This window comes from Macaca nemestrina, chromosome 9, assembly GCF_043159975.1.
Source record: "Macaca nemestrina isolate mMacNem1 chromosome 9, mMacNem.hap1, whole genome shotgun sequence".
NCBI lineage: Eukaryota > Metazoa > Chordata > Mammalia > Primates > Cercopithecidae > Macaca > Macaca nemestrina.
This window is the reverse complement of record NC_092133.1, coordinates 70,001,909-70,024,614: the sequence shown is the minus strand read 5'-3', so window position 1 is coordinate 70,024,614 and position 22,706 is coordinate 70,001,909. Positions and strand designations below refer to the sequence as shown.

The 22,706-nt window shown below is 40.7% G+C and overlaps 1 protein-coding gene across 28 annotated transcripts in view; it reads left to right on the top strand.

Annotated features, from left to right (window-relative positions):
- The window catches only part of LOC105466020 (ubiquitin specific peptidase 54), a 118,393-nt gene that overhangs the window by 41,957 nt on the left and 53,730 nt on the right, over positions 1–22,706 (top strand). For 18 of the 28 annotated variants that reach the window (XM_011714806.3, XM_011714809.3, XM_071069727.1 and 15 more), the window contains exons 2-3: positions 6,274–7,124; positions 11,106–11,198. In XM_011714806.3, the coding sequence (XP_011713108.2) occupies positions 6,978–7,124; positions 11,106–11,198 (240 nt within the window). In that variant the 5' untranslated portion in view covers positions 6,274–6,977. The remainder of the gene's footprint in view (positions 1–6,273; positions 7,125–11,105; positions 11,199–22,706) is intronic. The other 10 variants (XM_071069734.1, XM_011714811.2, XM_071069733.1 and 7 more) reach the window with 2 other exon arrangements.

Here is a 22,706-nt window from a genome sequence, read left to right as displayed (position 1 = left end):
ATTGTTAGGATATTACGGGTCTCAATGGTTGGTTATCTCTGGTCTTGAGTCCCTTCACTCTATTTTTAGGGAAAATGTGTTTAAACCCCTATTTTAAGGAAGTGATAGTTTATAGATTATTTATAAATTATAGTTAATTTAGAAAATATAAAAAAGGAAAAAATCCATAATTTCATCATCCTAACAAGACCCCTATCATTTTACATTTACTTACCCCTGATGTTGCAGTTTTAAAGTTCTCTGTTAATTCATTCTGTGCACATTTAGCTCTGAGAAACAGGTTTCTGGACTAATAAAACAACCCATTAATTGCCATACTGTGATGTTAAACATAGTAAACCAAGAGGTTTCACATGTAACCCTCAGTGGACTCTAGGATCACAAACTAGGTCAATGTCTCTCTTTTTTTTTTTTTTGAGACTAAGTCTCGCTCTGTTGCCGGTCTGGAGTTCAGTGGCGTGATCTCGGCTCACTGCAACCTCCAACTCCCTGGTTCAAGCAATTCTCCTGCCTCAGCCTCTGAGTAGCTGGGATTATAGGCACATGCCACCATGGCCAGCTAATTTTTGTATTTTTAGCACAGATGGGGTTTCACTATGTTGGCGAGACTGGTCTCGAACTCCTGACCTCGTGATCTGCCCACCTCAGCATCCCAAAGTGTTGGCATTACAGGCGTGAGCCACCGCGCCAGGCCACTTATCTTCTTTTCCTATAAATCTATCTTGGTCCACCTACCTTTAGACATATAGATATTTATTACCCAAATGCTTCAATCCCTTTTGGGCCAAAAGTTCCATCTTCTTCAGTGAATTATTTGCATAATTTAAAATGTTTTTTATTTTGAATTTATAGAAAAGTTGCAAAAATAGTTACCTCTAATGATACCATCTTATATAACCATAATACATTTATCAGAACCAGGAATTAATAGTATTGGTACAACACTGTTAACTAAAGAGTTTTCCTGAATTTTACCAGTTTGCCTACCATTATTCTTTTTACTTTTTTATTTTCAGTTTTTTAAAATTGTAATTTATTTTACTTTTTTATTTTTAGAGATGGGGTCTTGCTTTGTCACCCTGGCTGGAGTGCAGTGGCACAGTCATAGCTCACTACAGGTTCAAATTCCCAGGCTCAAAAAGTCCTCCTGTCTCACCCTTCTGAGTAGCTGGGACTACAGGCAAGCGTTAGCCTGGCTAATTAAAAACAATATTTTTTGGCCAGGTGCAGTGGCTCACACCTGTAATCCCAGCACTTTGGGAGGCTGAGGCGGGCGGATCACCTTAGGTCAGCAGTTGGAGACCAGCCTGGCCAACATGGTGAAACCCCGTCTCTACTAAAAATACAAAAATTAGCTGGGCATGGTGGCAGGTGCCTGTAATCACAGCTACTCCAGAGGCTGAGGCAGGAGAATTGCTTGAACCTGGGAGACCGAGGCTGCAGTGAGCCAAGATCCCGCCTGGGCAACAAGAGCGAGACTTTGTTTCAGAAAATTTTTTTTGGTTTGTTTTGTAGAGACAGGGTCTCGCTCGCCATCTTGCACAGGCTGCATTGTTCTTTTTCTGTTCCAGGATCCTATCTAGAATCTCACATTGCATTTTAGGTGTTTTTCTTCCTTACTCTTCTGTATTCTGTAAAAGTTTCTCAGTCTTTGTCTTTTATAACCTTGACATTTTTGTAGAATATTGATCAATATCAATTTGAGGACTATTTGTCAAATATTCCTTAATTTGGATTTGTCTGATATTCTCTGATGATTGAACTGAGATTATGGTTTAGGCAAGAATACCACAGAAATAATTTTGTGTCCTTTTCAGTACATCATATCATGGCATTCGTGATGTCAGTATGTATTATTACTGGTTATTTTGACCTTGATCACTTGGTTAAGGTAGTTTCTGCTGGGTTTCTCCATTGTGAAACTACTATGTTTTCCTATGTAGTTAATAAATGCCTTAGTGGAGATACGTTGATACTATCGTTTTTATTAATGTCTTGGAGTTCTCTACACATGGAATTAGTAGTGTCTCCTTAAAGACTTTATTGAACTTTAGTTACTGTGAAATTAATTAGCTTAAAAGGTCCATCTCCTTGACTGGGCGTGGTGGCTCATGCCTGTAATCTCAGCACTTTGGGAGGCCGAGGTGGGTGGATCACTTGAGGCCAGGAGTTCAAGGCCAGCCTGGCCAACGTGGCGAAACCCCGTCTCTACTAAAAGTACAAAAAATAGCTGGGCATGGTGGCGCACACTTGTAATCCCAGCTACTCGGGGGCTGAGGTGGGAGAATTGCTTGAACCTGGGAGGTGGAGGTGGCTCTTGCAGTGAGCCGAGATCGTGCCACTGCACTCCAGCCTGGGCGACAGAGCGAAACTCTGTCACAAAAAAAAAAAAAAAAAAAAAAAAAAAAATTCATCTCCTTCGAAACTTCCCACACTTTACACCTGGTTTTATCAAAGGGTTCCCAGGCTTTGCAGGAACAAATTCTATCTAGTCTTCATTGGTTTCAGTTCAATTCCAGCTCTGCTCATAATGAATCTCTTATGCTAATAACCTGTAGCTCTCTGGACCTCATTTACCCCACTGTCTCTTAGGGCGCCAGGCTCCTCCTAGCCCAGTGTCCTTCCAGGCCTCATCTCCCTTTATGCACAAGCCAGTTCCATTTGAATGACTGCTTTGGGTTTTTTCAGAAACAGAGGCTGAGAGAAGCTGACTTTGTTGGTGAAGAATACAGTGGGGGATAATTAGGGTGGCTGCAGCTGGAGCCTGGTTTATTACTTTGGCCTGAGAAAAATGGTAGCACATTAAGCTGTACTGTGTATACTTGTGAAGGAATCATTCTCTGTATTTCACTAATACAGAGAAAGTGTTTTTTTCTAAAGGTCACCAGCTTCTAGAGGTATGCCTTTAATTCTGGCAGCCTTAATCTGTAATGATCTTTTCAATTTAGCCCTGTGGACTGTGGAGTTACTTGCTGTGAACACAAGAATCCAAAATCCAAATGTGGACTAAATATTATATTTAGATCTATTTAGGTAAAACAAATTTTATACAGAGAATAACATTAGATGTTTCTTTTATAAAATGCAAAGTTATTAGTATTACTGAATTCAAAGTAGCTTTTTGAATTATGTATTTTCTCAAGTGACATATACTATAAAAGCCCAGTTTATGTAATGTGGATGGGGCAGACTCAGATTCTGTGACACTTGAAGCTTATACAATTCAGAGGGCCTCCTTTAAGGAAAATATTTTTTGAAACAGAAAATGAGATATTGGGCCTTGAGAATCTGTGCAAGAGAAAGAGCCCTGAAGCTTAAGTTTCATTAGTGGGTTGGTAAATCTGCCTTTGGATGTGAGGCATTGCAAAAAGGTTGAGACCCACTGTTTTCCATCATATCATACGTGGAAAAGTTTTTGGCTTACCCACAGGAGGCTAGTGTTTTCAGATTGGGAACAGTGGGACATACAACTTAGTAACTGTGTTACACAAGGAAATAAGTAATAAGTAATAAGATGACATGCTTCCGTCCCAATTTTGGCTTTTACTTTCCTAGAAGTTTACGTTGTTGCCCAGGCTTGCCTCGAACTCCAGACCTCAAGTGATCCACCAGCCTCGGCCTCCCATTCTCGGATTTTAGGCATGAGCCACCATGCCCAGCCCAATTTTTTATTTCTTTATGGTAAAATATCTAGGAGTAGGATTGTTAGGTAAAAGTATGGCAAAAGTGCAGCCATGTTTTACTTGACAACAGGAATATGTTCTGAGAAATGTGTTGTGAGGTGGTTTTGTCACTGCGTGAATATCATTTAAGTGAATTTGCATAAACCTAGATGATGTAGCCTACTACACACCTAGACTATATGATATAGCCTACTGCTCCTATGCTACAAACCTGTATAGGATGTTACTGTACTAAATATAATAGGTGCCAGGCATGGTGGCTCACACCTGTAATCCCAGAACTTTGGGAGGCCGAGGCGGGAGGGTCACCTGAGGTCAGGAGTTGGAGACCATCCTGGTCAACATGGTGAAACCCTGTCTCTACTAAATACAAAAATATAAAAAATAGCTGAGCATGGTGGTGCATGCCTGTAATCCCAGCTACTTGGGAGGCTGAGGCGGGAGAATTGCTTGAACCTAAGAGGCGGAGGCTGCAGTGAGCCAAGATCGCATGACTGCACTGCAGCCTGAGCGACAGAGTGAGATTCCGCCTCAAAAAACAAAACAAAACAAATAAACAAACTAGGTAGTGAGAGCCATACAGATAAAACTATAATTCCCCTCCTCACATATCTTCAGTAAATGGCATTGGAGAAGGATTACGTTGTTTAATGCTATATCTACAATTTAAATGAAATGTTTTTGGTGTTAGTATTTCTCTGGACCACTTGTTACTGCCTCTCTTGTCTGGTCTTTATGCTGTCACTTCTAGCTGGTGACACACCTAAAACAGGTCTGAGGACTTACTGCTTTAGCCTACACAATACTGCCATTCAGAGCCTGAGAATCTTTTCTCTGCTACTGTGTTTTTCTCCTTTTGCTCCCTGTACTCAGGAGTGTGTGTCATAGGGCAGGCCGAGTTTCATTAAGCTCCTAATGTGGATATTGGAAACCCCACCTGTGTGCCAAGTCCTTTTGGCTGTGAGCAAAGTGGAGGCTTGGTACTTGTCATTCCTTTGCAGCAGTTGAGCTGAAGGAATGCTGCATGGCTTGTTGGAAGTTGTTTGGTGGCCTTGAGTGGGGTGTGTATGAGGGTGTGTGTAGAGAGGTGAGGGTCTTATAGTCTGTGTGGGAGATATGGGTTCTTTTCTGGTGTCATGTTAATCAGGCAGTATTTATTGACTGCCTCCTTATGACTAGCACTGTAGTAGGAGCTTTTGGAATAGAATAATAAAATATATAATTGAGTCATAGTTTAATAGTCAAACATTTCTAGCTCTGCCACTTACCAGCGTTGAATTGGGCAAGTTAATGTCTTTAAGCCTCCCTTTACTTTTCTGTAAAATGGAACTATTAATAACTATCTGATAGGACTGTTGTGAATATTGAATAAAGGACGTAAGTATCGTGTTTAGCACATACCTGACTGTAGTTACTATTTCATTTCATGTAGTCATATTATGACAGATACGATATAAAACAGAGAGTAATAAAAATAGAGAATAATGTGACAGTACACTGTATAATCAAATACTTTAATTGTGACATGTAGATTATAAATAGTCTAGGAATTTACAGAAGGGAAAGAACAGTCTTATGCAACCATTTAATATTCCTGTACCTCAGTTTTTCCACTGGACATGCTGTAGACAATGCTAGGTGATCTCCCAGAGAGTGATTAAGATGTTAAAGCATTTTTGCGTTTTTAGATGGTGCATATGATGGTGAGAAGGAAGGGAGAAGATTGAGGAATTGTTGATCTTGGCAAATTTAACACTTAACATTTAAACATTTTTCCTTATGTAGATGGACATGGCAGCCTTATAGGAAAACTTAAAGTTGGAGATGTGGTGATTTCCTTCCAGGGAACATACTTGCTTTGGTATTACTCTCTGTTGCCTCACTGGCATTTTAATTAGTTGAAAACTAAAGTTGGTCAATGGATTGCCTCTGATTGTGAGCCCTTGGATATAATCTGGAGATTAAGTGATTTGTAACCCAAATTATCTTTCTGATCCTCTGGCAAAAATGAAACAAACAAACAAACAGGGCAGGAGGAGATTTAGTTCTCTTGAACTGCATGTTAAGGACTTGTGGTTTACTCACCATCAGTGTTTCTCTGGGTGGAACATCTTTACTCAGAACAGATCTTAGACTGCTCACATAGACTGCTCTCACTTTTAAGCAGGTTTTCATAAGCATATTCTTGGAAAACACCTTTTAGAAAGTGCTTTATTCACAATGTCCAAAAGAAACTGTTTCAGTTCCTAGTTGGTGTGTGCTTACTTGGTGATTTGTTTTGTGTTAGCCTGATACTGGAAAGTTTGTATTTGGGTTTTATTTCTATCCAGATCAACTTTCTTGTGTTTCAAGAAAATTGCAGATAATTTTCCCCTGAAAGTAAAGCTGTTCATACCTTTTTTCCATCTCTTTAGTTTGGGTGTCTCTCTCTCTCTTTTTTTTTTTTTTTCCTTTTTTTTTTTTGGCATTGTTTGCCAAGGTTTCCAGTTTATAGCAAGAGGTGAGGCAACGTTGATCTTGGCAGAACAGTCCAAAGCCAGTAGAGTCATTAAGTGACGCAAGCTTTTGATTTTTTTTATTTCTGTTAAAGCTCTCTGACACAGCTGGCTATTCTAGTCCCAGAAGAAAGAGGAGAGACTTGCTGAAGATCTGGATGAGACAATAGAAGTTTGGGGCACATTAAAAAGAAGGAGCAAGAACATCAACAAAAACCTCAGATGATTCAAACAGGCTTCTTCTTGGCTTTGTGGAACCTTTTGCAGTTGCTCAGAATTTGAGTTTTTGCTTCAGAGGATGATGAGACCAAGGAAATAAAGGGCGAGGAGGGTTATGTTGGATTCTTGCTTATCTGTCTACTTCTCCTTCCAGTTGGAAAAATCTTCAGTCCATAAGAAGCATTATCAACAAGCTTGAAGAACACATCTTACCCTGATCCTGGATGCTGCTGGAGTTGAGAATTACACCCACTTCACCAGGACGTTATTGAGGCTGTTCAAGAAAAATAGAAGGAAGCAATACTTAAGGATTTCTCTGTTTGCATTAGTCCTGTGCCATGTTACATTTTGGAGATTGTTTGGAACAAGTGAGGAAGGACTCTGTCATCTAGATCTAGGAGGATACCTGAGTCCCTTGAACTATGCAGATGATATTTGGAAGGTGGTAAACTCAAAATCTTCCAACATAAATTCACTAAATTCTGGATTCCCTTTCCTTTTAGAACTTTAGCAGACATAAATTCCTGCCAAAAAGGCACAAAACCTTCTCCGTTTTTTTTCAGGCTAAATGTGAACAATAATGTCTTGGAAGAGAAATTATTTTTCAGGGGGTCGTGGTAGTGTACAAGGGATGTTTGCACCTCGAAGCTCAACCTCCATAGCCCCTAGCAAAGGCCTCAGCAATGAGCCAGGGCAAAACAGCTGCTTCCTCAACAGTGCCCTGCAGGTAAGGGTAATTATTTTTGGTGAACTTTGACTTTTAATTGCTGATGCTGTATTTCTGGTAACTCTTTTTAAATAAAATTCTTGATAGTCTCTGTTTGAGGTTAGTAACCTGAGGTCATTTTTACATTTATCTGTGTGATCTTTGGCAAGTCACTTTATCTCTTTGAATCTCAATTACCTCATTTACAAAAAGAGGGATTAATAATGGTAAGAGAAAAAATAATAACTGTAACTACTATTATTTACATGCCTAAAGGGAGGTAAATGGGCCAGGTGATCTTTCAGATGGAGTCTTGCTGTGTTGCCTAGGCTGGAGTACAGTGGCGCGATCTTGGCTCACTGCAACCTCCGTCTCCCGGGTTCAAGCGATTCTCTTGCCTCAGCCTCCTCAGTAGCTGGGGCTATGGGTGCCCGCCACCATGCCTGGCTAATTTGTGTATTTTTAGTAGAGACAGGGTTTCACCATATTTGTCAGGCTGGTCTTGAACCCCTGACGTTGTGATCCACCCGCCTCGGCCTCCCAAAGTGCTGGGATTACAGGCGTGAGCCACCGCACCTGGCTCATCTTTCTATTTATCAACTTTTTTTCCTGAGCAATCTCTACGGGTTCTTATTTTTCTTTTCTTTTTTTTTTTTTGTTGAGACAGAGTTTCATTCTATTGCCAAGGCTGGAGTATAGTGGCCCAATCACAGCTCACTGCAGCCTTGACCTCCGGGGCTCAGGTGATCCTCCTGCCTTAGCCTCCTGAGTAGCTGGGACCATGGGTGATCTTGGCGGTTCAAGCAATTCTGATGCCTCAGCCACCCAAGTAGGTGGAATTACAGCTGTGCATCACCACACCCAGCTAATTTTTGTATTTTTAGTAGAGACAGGGTTTTACCATGTTGGCCAGGCTGGTTTTGAACTCCTAGCCTCAAGTGATCCACCTGCCTCAGCCTCCCAAAGTGCTGGGATTATAGGCGTGAGCCACTGCGCCTGGCCTGTTTTCTGTTTTTCCTTTTGGGAGCCAGGTGTGTTATCCTAGTTGCTTTTCTCTAGTATAGAAGCAAAATTCTTTCCACAAGTCAAAGACTTTCAGGTATGTTAATCTTGTCTCTTAATATTCAGGCTCTTGGCCCACATATTGAATGGAGTCTAGTCTTTGTCCAATTTATCTCCTCCCTTTGAGCTCTCCTGTTTTGGCTCATAACTGGTGTCTAGTCAGATACACTTGAATAGAGCTAGGGGAAAGTAAATTCCCTTAAGGTGATTATCTACCCTACATTTTCCCTTTCACTGTTGCTTGCTACTTAAGTGGTCTTAGAATCCCAAAGCTTTCTGTCTGTCTGCTCTGCCCAGTCATGCCCATAGCGTGTTAAGTTCATCCCCCTTGGCCTAACTTTCAAGTAATTACTTTCTCTTCTTTTCTGCTCTTCAGTGTAAAAGTAAATGAAATTTTCCACCCAAGATAATTATACTTGGGTAAAATATTAGCTTGACTCCTCAGATGTTATGAGAAAATAGGTTGCTATGAGAGAAGACAAGATGTTTAGTATAAAGAACAATGGTCTTGGGCATTAGGAGGAGACCTGGGTTCTAGTTTTAGCCATTCTGTAGACTAGTCTTGTGACCTTGTACAGGTAATAGTGTCTGAGTTTCCTCATTCATAATACAAGAATGTTGCCAAGCTTATCTAAGTAATAAAAGTTTCATGCTCTTTCTCAGTTTTTATTTATTTGAGACGGAGTCTCGCTCTGTTGCCCAGGCTAGAGTGAAGTGGTGGGATCTCAGCTCATTGCCATCTCCGCCTCTTGGGTTCAAGCGATTCTCCTGCCTTAGCTTCCTGAATAGCTGGGATTACAGACCATCTGCCACCACACCGGGCTAATTTTTGTACATTTGGTAGAGACGGGGTTTCGCCATTTTGGCTGGGCTGGTCTTGAACTCCTGACCTCAGGTAATCTGCCCACCTCGGCCTCCCAAAGTGCTGGGCTTACAGGTGTGTGCCACGGCGCCCAGTCTCTTTCTCAGTTTTTAAGTTTTTATTTGAAAACAATTTTTAAAAAAAATTATGTGCTGGCAACCCTATAAAAAAAATTTTAAGTGCTTTCCCTAATTATTACCACAAATTTCATGTGTTTAGGTGGAGTTGGCTAGGTTTTTGTCCTGGATGATGCATATTAGTTTTCTTTCTTTATTTCTTTTTTTGGAGCCAGGGGTCTCACTCTGTCGCCAAGGCTGGAGTGCAGTGGCGTACTCATAGCTCACTGCAGCCTTAACATCCTGGGCTCAAGCGATCCTCCCACCTCAGCCTCCCTAGTAGCTAGGACTACAGACACGTGCCACCATACCTGACTAATTTTTTTTTTTTAATTGTTTGTAGAGAGGGGATCTCATTGTAATTGCCTAGGCTGGTCTTGAACTTCTGGGCTCAAGCGATCCTCCTGCGTTGGCCTCCCAAAGTGCTGAGATTATAGGCATGAGCCACCACACCTGGCCACATATTAGTTTTTTTAGTTACTTTTTATCCTGGTAATACTTTTGTGATTTAGAAGCAGGCAAAATAAGGCATTGATATAAATGTGTATGTTTACCCCCTTCTTGGCCATAGTCCCATTTTTATAATTGTTTTTTTCTATGTGGTCTATTTATATTGTCAGTTGAAACAATGCTGTTTATGAGTTTCCATTCTAATTTCCAGTGCCATATACAATACATTATATATATGTATACACACACACACATACACATATTTCTGTATCCATACTTAATGATTGAGGCATTGGTGGTTTTGGAGTCCCTATTATAATCATGTTACATGTTGAAAATAGTTGTTGCTATGAGCTAATATTCTGACTTTTGGTTTCAAAGCTGTATTTGCCACAAATGAGTTGAACTTATTACATTTGTTATAAAAAGATGTAATTTACTTGGGAGCATAGCCAGTTTCAAAGAACTTTTAGAGTATGGATCTTGAGACATATAAGTAAGAAGAAGCTCCAGAGGTGTGCGTCATTTGGGGCTCCAGAAATTATGCTTTTTCACATATTATGACATTAAATGCTTTCCTAGCAAGGGGGGAGCTTCCTAAGGCATTATGCTATATATTACATCATTTCTTTTTTAACTAAAAATTGCAATTTATTCAGATTTCCTTGGTTTTTACCTGCTGTCCTTTCCTGGCCCAAGATTTCATCCAGGATACCACATTTAGATTTACTTGTCATGTCTTCTTAGGCTTCTCTTAGCTGTGACATTTTCTCAGAATGTTTATGTTTTTGATAATCTTTGACAGTTTTGAGGAGTACTGATCAAGTATTTTTTTGGATATCCCCCTTCCCCTATTGGAATTTGTCTAATGCTTTTCTCATGATTAGACTAGGGTAATAGGTTTTGGGGAGGAAGACCACAAAAGTAGAGTGCCGTTTTCAACACATCACATCAAGGGTATATACTATAACATGATTTATCACTGTTAATATCATATTTTTTTTCCATTTCAACGAAAGTATAGAAATCATAATTTTTTACCCTATTGACTTAAGGAGATCACACTTCTCTTAGAAATGTCTAAAAATTGAGAGTTCTAACAAAGAAAAAATTCCATACTACAGTTCACATTTCTATGGGTTCACATTTCTAATATAAGTTATAAAATATTCTTGCTTTTCTTGTGTGGATCATTAATGTAAATCCTTATTCTTCAGCTTTAACCCATAAATTTCCTCTTCAGGATCACATTTGATGTATGTCATGTCATATTTTAACTGTATTACCTTCACTTTATGTTCAAATTAATATCTTTCCCAGAATATGACCATTCATTTTTCCTGTTAGATATCTCACCATTTTTCACATTTGTTTTAATATACTAGAATGAAGTTTTCTCTGGGAATAAAGATATCTTCTGCAGTCATTACCTATGTTTGCTTGAACTCTTTTACTTTAAAATTAAATGGTGGCTTTTTATAGAGTAATAAAATGTTTTCCCTTTCTCACCAGGTTTTGTGGCACTTGGATATCTTCCGACGTAGCTTTAGGCAGCTTACAACTCACAAGTGCATGGGAGATTCCTGCATCTTTTGTGCTCTCAAGGTAAGTACTTCCAATTAGTTTCTTCTCACTACCATTCGGTGGCCACATGGTCAATATCAAGGTGGTTTGGTTAATCAGGATGATGCTAAAGAATTTGTTACTGAATTATCTACCTGTGGTTTAGTGCAAAAATGGATATGATTGGTTTGCTTGCTTCAAAGAATTAGTACTTGACTTGGGTAGTCTCTTTTACTGAACCTGTTTTGCTTATGCAGCTCTATTTGATGTGACAGAATACTATGCAAGTATGCTTCTCCTTTTTTTTTTTTCTGAGATGGAGTCTCATTCTGTCACCCAGGCTGGAGTGCACTGGTACAATCTCAGCTCACTGCAACCTCCGCCTCCTGGGTTCAAGCAATTCTTCTGTCTCAGCCTCCTGAGTAACTGGGATTATAGGCGCGCACCACCATGCTCCGTTAATTTTTGTATTTTTGTAGAGACGGGGTTTCGCCATGTTGGCCAGGCTGGTCTCGAACTCCTGACTTCAGGTGATCCACCTGCCTCGGCCTCTCAAAGTGCTGGGATTACAGGTGTGAGCCACCGCGCCCGGCCGGGCAGATATTTTTAGAAAGAGATAAGTGATTCTTCTGAACTTGGGTTTTGCCACTTGGGTCATAAACATCTTGTTTTCTACCCTTTGTTTGGAACCATTATAACTTGTTTTTTTGTTTTGTTTTCTTTTTGAGACGGAGTTTTGCTCTTGTCACCCAGGCTGGTGTGCAATGGTGCAGTTTCGGCTCACTGCAACCTCCCCCTCCCAGATTCAAATGATTTTCATGCCTCCGCCTCCCCAGTAGGTGGTGACTAGTTTTTGAAATATATTTTTAGTGGAGATGGGATTTCACCATGTTGGCCAGGCTGGTCTTGAACTCCTGACTCCCAAATAGGGAGCCTCCCAAATAGCCTCCCAAGGCGCCGACCACCACACCTGGCTAATTTTAATTTTAGTAGAGATGGGGTTTCACTGTATCGGCCAGGCTGGCCTCCCAACTCCTGACTTCAGGTGATGCCCGCCTCGGCCTCCCAAAGTGCTGGGATTACAGGCGTGAGCCATCATGCCCAGCTGGAACCATTATAACTTGTAACAATATATAGAATATAAATTACTGGTTTATTGGGGAGTTCAAATATGAATTTTAATACAACCAAATCTCTTACAAGTTGAATATAACATTTCTTACTGTGCCCATTTAGACAGGGGTCCATCCAAAGGGCATTTTATCTGATTTTCTGAAAGATACATTAAGTATCTAACTTAGATAAAGAAGAAATACAGTAGTCCCGTGGTCAGTAAGTCCAAAAGAAGTCTGATTCATGGCATTAGAGCCATGCTAGGGAGAAAAAAACAAACAACAACAAAAAATGTCATTCAGAAAGGGAGAGAAAAACAAAAAAGCAAAACATGTTTGGGATACTTACTAGGGAAATGTGAATCCTGGAGAAGTCCCTAGTAGAAGAACTGTCTGACTCTGGAAACTCTTGTCTGTACCAAGAAGGGATGAGAGCACTTATATGACCTCTGAGAGGCCTTTGACTAGTCAGGACTGTGCTGTACTCTTTATTGATCTGGGTAGGACTCTGGAGAACTGGCTGCCACACTCTTGTTATATTTCATTTTCCTGAGGGACGAACTGTTACTTAGTATAAATCAGTATCATTATATAAGCTAGAAAGATGAAGAAAGCCAACTACTAGACTACCCTCTGAGATACACAAGTACAGAAGGGAAATTGTCAATTTGTTGGGCTGAGGAAATATTTTGGGACTCTTTCAGAGAGACAGTTGCTTGTGGTGGATAGATAAATGGTCTTGGGGATGTATTTATCAAAGGCTATATTTTGGGTCTTCATAACTCTGAGGATGTGTTAGAATTCTGGTACTTTCCTCATTACATCACTGCCTGATCTAACCAAGAGATTTATTTTCCTTCACTGCCTCATCTGTTGTGTTGGGAGTGTATTAAAAGTTTGATTTATTCCCCTAAGTGCTTTTCAGTTCCTCAGTGCTATATAGATGTTAAATAATTAGTCTCTAGTTTGAACACACTTCACGTTTTAGATGGCATTGTTTCTATTCTTTTAATTATTGTATACTTGATTTGAAAATTATAGACTTGTAATGCAGATAGATTAATTTGGAAGTGTGGATGAGCTGAACTTGATTTTAGTCGTTAAGAAGTTTAAATTGTTAGAATAGCCAGTTTTCAAGAGCTATTCCCTCATCCAGGATGGAGGGCTTCATTTTCTGAGAGAAGGGAAATGGTGATAAACATATGAAGGAGTACACTTGAAATGAGCCATCAGCACCTGGGTCCTCCTGTACGATGTCTCTTTTGTTCCCCACTTTAAAACTACTTTTATAGGGCTGTGAGCAGTGGCTATGCCTGTATTCCCAGTGCTTTGGGAGGCTAAGATGGGAGGATCACTTGAAGCCAGCAATGTGAGACCAGCCTGGGCAACATAGGAAGACCCCATCTCTACAAAGAAAACAAAAATTAGCGGGGCATAGTGGCACATACCTGTAGACTCAGCTACTCTGAAGGCTGAGGTGGGAGGATCACTTGAGCCCAGGAGTTCAACACTGAAGTGAGCTATGATTGTGCCGCTACACTCCAGCCAGGGTGATAGAGCAAGATACTGTCTCTAAAAAAATAAAAAAAATTAAAATACTTTTATAGAACATGAAAATAGTACAGTTCATCATTGAACTAGATTCTAATCATTGTAAATAAGACAAACCCAAAGGAAAGATACAAAGATTATAAAGGATGAGACAAAGTTGCTGTTATTTGCAGATGATATGACTGTTACAAGAAAACTCAATCTACTGATAAGTCAGAAGCAACAATAAGAGAGTATAGTGGGTTGTTGCATCAAGGCATAACATTCAGTTCTGTTTCTTTTTTTTTTTTTGAGATGGGCTTTCGCTCTTGTTGCACAGACTGGAGTGTAATGGTGCGATCTCAGCTCACTGCAACCTCTGCCTCCCAGGTTCAAGCGATTCTCCTGCCTCAGCCTCCCGAGTAGCTGGGATTACAGGCACCCACCACCACGCCTGGCTAATTTTTTGTGTTTTTAGTAGAGCTGGGGTTTCGCCATGTTGGCCAGACTGGTCTTTCGCCATGTTGGCCAGACTGGTCTTGAACTCCTTACACCTCAGGTGATCTACCCGCCTCAGCCTCCCAAAGTGCTGTGATTACAGGTGTGAGCCACCATGCCCTGCCGGTACTGGCAATTTTTAATTTTGACTTGAAGAGTTATTGCAAGGGTGTTGACTTTGATTACTTGTTGTACTGGATCTCTGTGGAGGTTTTACACAAATGTCTTATACCATTTTTGTAAGATTTATTCATATTTACTGCATATACTTTGTTGCTATTATAAAATGCTTTTTAAATTGCATTTTCTGTTTGTTGCCAGCTATAGAAACAGAACTGGCTGGGCGCAGTGGCTCACGCCTGTAATCCCAGCACTTTGGGAGACCGAGGCGGGTAGATCACCTGAGGTGTAAGGAGTTCAAGACCAGTCTGGCCAACATGGCAAAACCCTATCTCTACTAAAAATACAAAAAATTAGCTGGGTGTGGTGGCACATGCCCATAATCCCAGCTACTCAGGAGGCTGAGGTATGAGAATCACTTGAACCCGGGAAGTGGAGGTTGCAGTGAGCCAGGACCGTACCACTGCACTCTAGCCTGGGCGACAGAGCAAGACACTGTCTCAAAACAAAACAAAAAAAAGAAAGAAAATTATCCTCCCTTTTTTCTCAATCAGATCTCTTTTCTCCCAGGGACTTCCTAATGTTTGTGGTAATCATTTCCCTTTTTTTTTTTTTTTTTGAGACAGAGTCTCACTGTGTCGCCTAGGCTGGAATGCAGTGGCACAATCTCGGCTCACTGCAACCTCCACCTCCTGGGTTCGAGTGATTCTCCTGCCTCAGCTTCCCAAGTAGGTGGGATTACAGGTGCATGTCACCATGCCCGGCTAATTTTTGTATTTTTAGTAGAGGCAGGGGTTCACCATGTTGGTCAGGCTGGTCTCGAACTCTTGACCTTGTGATCCACCCGCCTTGGCCCCCCAAAGTGCTGGGATTACAGGCGTGAGCCATCGCGCCTGGCCCATTTCCTTGTTTTATCTGATGTTTTACTACCTATATATTTATTCTTAATCTAATTTAAAGATTACCTGTTTTTGAGACTTCATTGTAAATTGAATCATTCTATGTAAATTTTGTGTGTGTTTCTTAGCTCAGCAATATGTTTATGAGAGCATCTACGTTGTTGTGTGTAGGTCTAGTTCATTTTCATTATTGTATGGTATTTCTTTTTTTCTTTTCTTTTCTTTCCTTTTTTTTTTTTTTTCATTTTTGAGGCAGAGTTTTGCTCTTGTTGAGCAGACTGGAGTGCAATGGTACGATCTCAGCTTGCTGCAACCTCTGCCTCCTGGTTTCAAGCGATTCTTCTGCCTCATCCTCCTGAGTAGCTGGAATTACAGGCATGCGCCACCACGCCTGGCTAATTTTGTATTTTTAGTAGAGACAGGGTTTCTCCGTGTTGGCCAGGCTGGTCTCGAACTGCTGACCTCAGGTGATCTGCCCACCTTGGCCTCCCAAAGTGCTGGGATTACAGACGTGAGCCACTGTGCCTGACCAACTACCAAATGTTGGCAGTCATTTGGATTGTTTCCAGTTTTTTATTTTTATGAAGAGTATTACTGAGAACATTTTTGTACATGTTTACCTATGTGTACACATTTCTTTTGTACACATGCCCAGGACTGGAATTGCTAGATCATAGAATATGTACGTCTTCAACTTTTTTAGATAATGCCATTTGTTTTCCAATGTGGTTGTACTCATGTATACTCTCATCAGTAGGCTTATTTTGGAAGTTGAGAAAAGACAGTTCTGAAATTTACATAACAAACAGGGAAAAATAGGACAGTACTGAAAAATAACAACAGAGTGTGACTTCAGAGTAGGCAGGCTAAGTTATTTATTTATTTATTTGAAATAGGATCTTGTTCTGTTGCCCAGGCTGAGGTGTAGTAGGGCTATTACAGTTCACTGCAGCCTCGACCTCCTGGACTCAAGGAGTCCTCTTGCCTCTGCCTCCCGAGTAGCTGGCACCACAGGCATGTGCTACCATGTCTGGCTGAGTTTTAAATTTTTGGTAGAGATGGGTTCTGACTATGTTGCCTAGGCTGGTTTTGAACTCCTGGGCTCAAGCAGTCCTTTCACTTCGGCTTCCCAAAGTGCTGGGATTACAGGCATGAACTGCCATTCCTGGCCCAGAGTGTGCTAAATTATATTGTGGTAACAAAGAACCCTAAACTCCCTGTGATTAATATACCAAAGATTTATTTCTCATTCACTGAAGATAAGTAGGGATATGACTGATTATATCACTTAGGTACCAAAGCTACAATTGTATTGAGTATTATTATTTTTTAGAGATAGGATCTTGCTCTGTCACCCAGCCTGGAGTACAGTGGTACCAGTCATAGCTCACTGCAGCCTCAGTTTCCTGGGGTCAAGCAATTCTGTGCCTCAGCCTCCCAAGTAACTAGGACTATAGATGTGTGCCACCATGCCCAACTCCTTTTTATTTATTTACTTTTTGGTAGAGATGAGGACTTGCTATGTTACCCAAGGCTGATCTTGAATTCCTGGCCTCAAGTCATCTTCCCACCTTGGCCTCTCAAGGTGCTGGCATGAACAGCACCATGCTTGATCACCATATAAAATATTAGTTGCTAAGCCAGGGGGGAAAAGAGCTTTGGACGGTTTTGCACAGGCAGTTAATGCTCAGCAGGTCACTTCTGCTCACAGCTCATTGAAACAGAACTAATCTTGTCCCACTGACCCACAAGGGAACCTGGAACTGTAGTCCTATGGTGATCCTTAAGAGGGGTAAGACCAGAGATATTTGCCAAACAGTATTAATGACTAGCATACTTTATGAGATATCAAGAATTATTATAAAACTATAATAATTAAGATAATGTGGTATCTACACAGTATGGCAAATAAATCAGTGGAACAAAATTTGTGGTTCAGAAATAGTCATATAGGAAACTTGCTACTTGCCCTGTGACTCTAAGGAGAAAGTGGATTTTTCAATAATGGCGTTTAGACAATTAGTTATCCCTATAGGGAAAAGAAAAAAGGAAATTAGTTTCCTATTTCATACCATACCAAAAGTAAGAATTTCAGATGAATTAAGGACTAAAATGTGACTCACCCCTCTAACCTCAGCACTCTGGGAGGCCATGGTGGGAGGATCGCTTGAGCCTAAGAGTTTGAGACTAGCCTGGACAACAAAATGAGATCCTGTCTCTACAATAAGTCAAAAATTAGACAGGCATGGTGGTGCGCACCTGTTGGCCCAGCTACTTGGGAGGCTGAGGCAGGAGGTTTGCTTGAGCCCAGGAGGTCAAGGCTGCAGTGAGCTGTGTTTGTGCCACTATACTCCAGCCTAGGTGACAGAGTGAGACTCTGTCTCAAATTTTTTTTTTTTTTTTTTGAGACGGAGTCTCGCTCTGTCGCCCAGGCTGGAGTTCGGTGGTGCAATCTCGGTTCACTGCAAGCTCCGCCTCCCGGGTTCACGCCATTCTCCTGCCTCAGCCTCCCGAGTAGCTGGGACTGCATGCACCCGCCACCATGCCCGGCTAATTTTTTGTATTTTTAGTAGATGCGGGGTTTCACCATGTTAGCCAGGATGGTGTCGATCTCCTGACCTCGTGATCTGCCCGCCTCGGCCTCCCAAAGTGCTGGGATTACAGACGTGAGCCACCGCGCCCGGCCAATTTTTTTTTTTTAAAGTTTTAGAAGAAACTATGAGAGAGTATCATGACCTCAGGGATAGGGAAGTACTTATTAAATAAGACATGAAAAAAAGGTTAGGAAATTGATAAATTTTACTACAGAAATTCAGAAACTTTCATTTATCTAAAGACTCCATAAAGAATGCAAAGAGACAAGGCTACAAACCTAGAGAAAATATCTTCAACATATATATGTAACAGAAGATTAGTATCCAGCATAGAAGTCCAGAGAATTCCTATAAAAAATAAATAAAAGGCCGGGTGCAGTGGCTCACGCCTGTAATCTCAGCACTTTGGGAGGCCGAGGCGGGCAGATCACTGGAGGTCGGGAGTTTGAGACCAACTTGACCAACATGGAGAAACCCTGTCTCTACTAAAAATACAAAATTAGCCTGGCATGTTGGCACATGCCTGTAATCCCAGCTATTTGGGAGGCTGAGGCAGGAGAATCACTTGAACCTGGAGGGCGGAGGTTGTGGTGAGCTGAGATTGTGCCATTGTACTCCAGCCTGGGCAACAAGAGCGAAACTCTGTCTCAATAAATAAATAAATAAATAAATAAATAAATAAATAAATAAAATGAGTCAAGAGAAAAATGGACAAAGCTACAAACAGGCCTTTTTCAGGATAGGAAACCCAAATAACCCCTGAGCGTATGAAAAATGCTTTCCCCCATTATTAATCTAAGAAATGTAAATTAAGTCATACCCTTCAGTTTGGTAGACATTTAAAAATCTAATAAAATTGTTACTGCTAGGCGGTGTAATTCCAGCACTTTGAGAGGCTGAGGCAGGAGGATTGCTGAGCTCAGGAGTTTGAGACCACCATGGACAACAAAGTGAGATCCTATCTCTACGGAAACATTTTAAAAAATTATCTGGGCATGTTGGTGTGTGCCTGTGGTCCCACCTACTTGGGAGGCTGAGATGGGAAAATACTTGAGCCCAAAAGGTTGAGGCTGCAGTGAGCCTTGATCACACTGCTGCACTCAAGCATGAGTGACAGATAGGGTCTATCTCCAAAAAAAAAAAAAAAAAGTTCATGTTACCAAAAATGTGGGATAATGAGGACTTGACATACATTGCTAGCTGAAATATAAATTGATATCACTACTTAGGAAAACAGTTTACCATTACTTAGTAGAATTGAACTTGCACCATGTAACCACCTCGCAATTCCACCCCTAGAAATACATTGTAGAAAACTTCTTGATACATAACGTGCCAGAAGATATATTTGAGAAAGTTCAAAGTAGTATATTTTGAGATTATAGAAAAATTTAAATAACACATTCCAACTACACTAGAGTGGATTTAAAAATTATGGTTTATTCCAATAGTAAAATACTATACAGTAATGAAAATGAATTCTGCAGCTGCATACGACAACTTGGGCTAATCTCATAAAACATCACATTGATTGAAAAAAGCAAGTCATAGAAGACTATATGAATCATGACTCCGTTTATATATAAATCAAAACCAGGCAAAACTGAAGAACATACTGTTCAGGAGTACATGCTTGTGATAAGTCTGTAGAGAAAAAGGAAATGCTTTTCACAAAATTCAGGATAGTTGTGTTCTATAGAAGGTGGAGGGTGGATTTCATGTAAGGGTATGTAATCAGTTGGAGAGGCTTAAACTCATGGTTTATTTTTCTATTTCTTAAATTGGGTGGTGGGCACATGGGTGTGTGGGTGTTTATTATTCTTTGGCTGTGTATATGTTATGTTTATTCTCTTTTTGTATGACTATTTTAATTATAAAATGTAGAAAAGCACTGCAGCCATTCTAGGAAGCACACTAAAGTATAAAGATTTAAAATTGCCTGAATTCTAGCATGGAGATTGTAATTTTTTTTTTGTTTTTTGTTTTTTTGTGAGACAAAGTTTTGCTCTTATCACCCAGGCTGGAGTGCAGTGGCATGATCTCAGCTTACTGCAACCTCTACCTCTTGGGTTCAAGCAATTCTCGTGCCTCAGCCTCCCGAGTAGCTGGGATTACAGGTGTGCGCCACCACGCCCAGCTAACAGATTGTCATTTCTCTTTATGCTTCCCCTCTGGTCTGTATTTCTGGTAGTAAGTCTTTTTGCCCACTGTTTTTGTAAAAAGATTACTTTTTTCCAGATCCCTAAATTGCCTCTTTATCTGTAGTATCTTCCTACTTCATTTGTTTTTAAACCTAAGAATACCCTGGAATGCTATATTGAAGTTAGTATCTTCTCATAATCCTGAAGTGGCTCCTACTTGTTTCTTAAATCACTTAAAAATGTATGATTACAAACATTTCAAAACCTAATTTTACCTATCTTTCCTTTCCTTGCATAGGCATTCTCCATTTCAGCTATGATAATAGTGCACTTGCTATGTCTACCTCTTAGACATTTCAGATGCCATTCACTTTGCGTGGAGTTTTACCTCCCTTTTGCCAAGCCACATTCTTTATTTTAAAATGTCCCTGGCCGGGTGCAATGGCTCAAGCCTGTAATCCCAGCACTTTGGGAGGCCGAGACGGGCGGATCACGAGGTCAGGAGATCGAGACCATCCTGGCTAACACAGTGAAACCCCGTCTCTACTAAAAAATACAAAAAACTAGCCGGGCGCAGTGGCGGGCGCCTGTAGTCCCAGCTACTCGGGAGGCTGAGGCCGGAGAATGGTGTAAACCCGGGAGGCGGAGCTTGCAGTGAGCTGAGATCCAGCCACTGTACTCCAGCCTGGGCGACAGAGCGAGACTCCGTCTCAAAAAAAAAAAAAAAAAAAAAAGAAAAAGTTATGTCACAAATGCATAACATGTAGAGAGTAGTCTATATAATCAAGTATTTATATTATCAGTAAGGCTTCCAGTCAACAGTAGGCTATTAGTAGTTAAGTTTTTGGGATGTCAAAATTTATACACAAATTTTCAACTATATGGGGTCAGTTCCCCTAACCACTGAGTTGTTCACGAGTCAGCTTTATAAGGACTTGCCAATTCTGTAAAGTCAGATTTCTTTTATTTGGAGCATAATTATTCACTCTAGGAACCACTGTTAAGGACAAAAGGAAACACTAACATGTTTCTAGATGAATCAGAGGCTAGCCAACTTTCCCTTTTTGTATTGTATACATTTGTATAGTATTGTATACTATAATGTGTACTATAATACAATCCCATGCCTGTATACAATTGTTCCAGTATTTATAATTGCTTTGATTTGTACATAGTATTTATGATCCATTTCTTTTGGTTCTGTAAAATGTACTGGGTTTTTTCTGTGTTACATGATACTAAGTCCCTACAGTAAATTCAGCCTCAAAATCTTGCATGCAAGTTACTAATTATGCCTTTCATTGAAAATGTTTTGTGTCAGTGTGTCATTCTGCTTACTTTGAACCATGATGCCTGTCAATTCTGACTTAAAAATTGAAGACCGGGCACAGTGCCTCACGCCTATAATCCCAGCACTTTGGGAGGCCGAAGCAGGCGGATCATGAGATCAAGAGATCAAGACCATCCTGGCCAATATGGTGAAACCCCATCTGTACTAAAAAGACAAAAATCAACTGGGCATGGTGGTGCTTCCCTGTAGTCCCAGCTACTCGGGAGGCTGAGATGGGAGAATCACTTGAACCCTGGAGGCGAGGTTGCAAGTGAGCCGAGATCTAGCCACTGCACTCCAGCCTGGGCAACAGAGCAAGACTCCATCTCAAAAAAAAAAAAAAAAAAAAAAAAAAAGAATAATGGCTTTTTAAATCCTTCTTGAGCTGGTCTTGAAGTGGTTAGTCACTGAACCCATTTATTTGATAAGTAACCCATTTATTCTCCTTTTGAGAATAAAACTTCCTCACGCCTATAATTCCAGCACTTTTGGAGGCCAAGGTGGGTGGATCACCTGAGGTCAGGAGTTCGAGACCAGCCTGGCCAACATGGTGAAACCGTGTCTCGACTAAAAATACAAAAATTAGCCATGTGTGGTGGCATGCGCCTGTAGTCCCAGCTACTCGGGAGGCTGAGGCAGGAGAATCGCTTGAACCTGGGAGGTGGAAGTTGCAGTGAGCTGAGATCGCGCCATTGCACTCTAGCCTGGCGACAGAGAGAGACTCCGTCTTAAAAAAAAAAAAAATTAGCCAGGTGTGGTAGCAGGCACCTATAGTCCCAGCTACTTGGGAGGCTGAGGCAGGAGAATCACTTGAACCTGGCAGGTGGTGGTTGCAGTGAGCAAGATTGTGCCACTGCACTCCTGCCTGGGTGACAGAGTGAGACTCCATCTCAAAAAAAAAAAGAAAATTTGAAGAAGTTTGTGTGCTAATTACCCTGTCCCCTCAAAAGCCCCAAATTTTTTCTATCTCATGTCACTAAAATATTTTTTCTAACCTAAATTACTGTTATGCCTATAGCCCAGTGGTCTTATTTATTATTCACAATGAATCTACTCTTACACCCCTGGCCCCCAGGGTATGACTTGACTTTGGTGTTGGCTTATTTATTTATCTCTGTTCAGTAGAGGAAATCCGTCCTCTGTATTTAGTGTGCCACAAAGATTTTGCTCTTCCAGGGATTGTACTAGAGGCTTTGCAGTGCCAGGATGTAGGACAGAGTGTTTTTTGTTATAGGCAAAGCAGAATGTGCATTGATTGATTAAATTAAACAAATCTTCTCAATTAGTGATTTTTAAGTATGCTAGTATAAGGCATAAAAGCCTGGG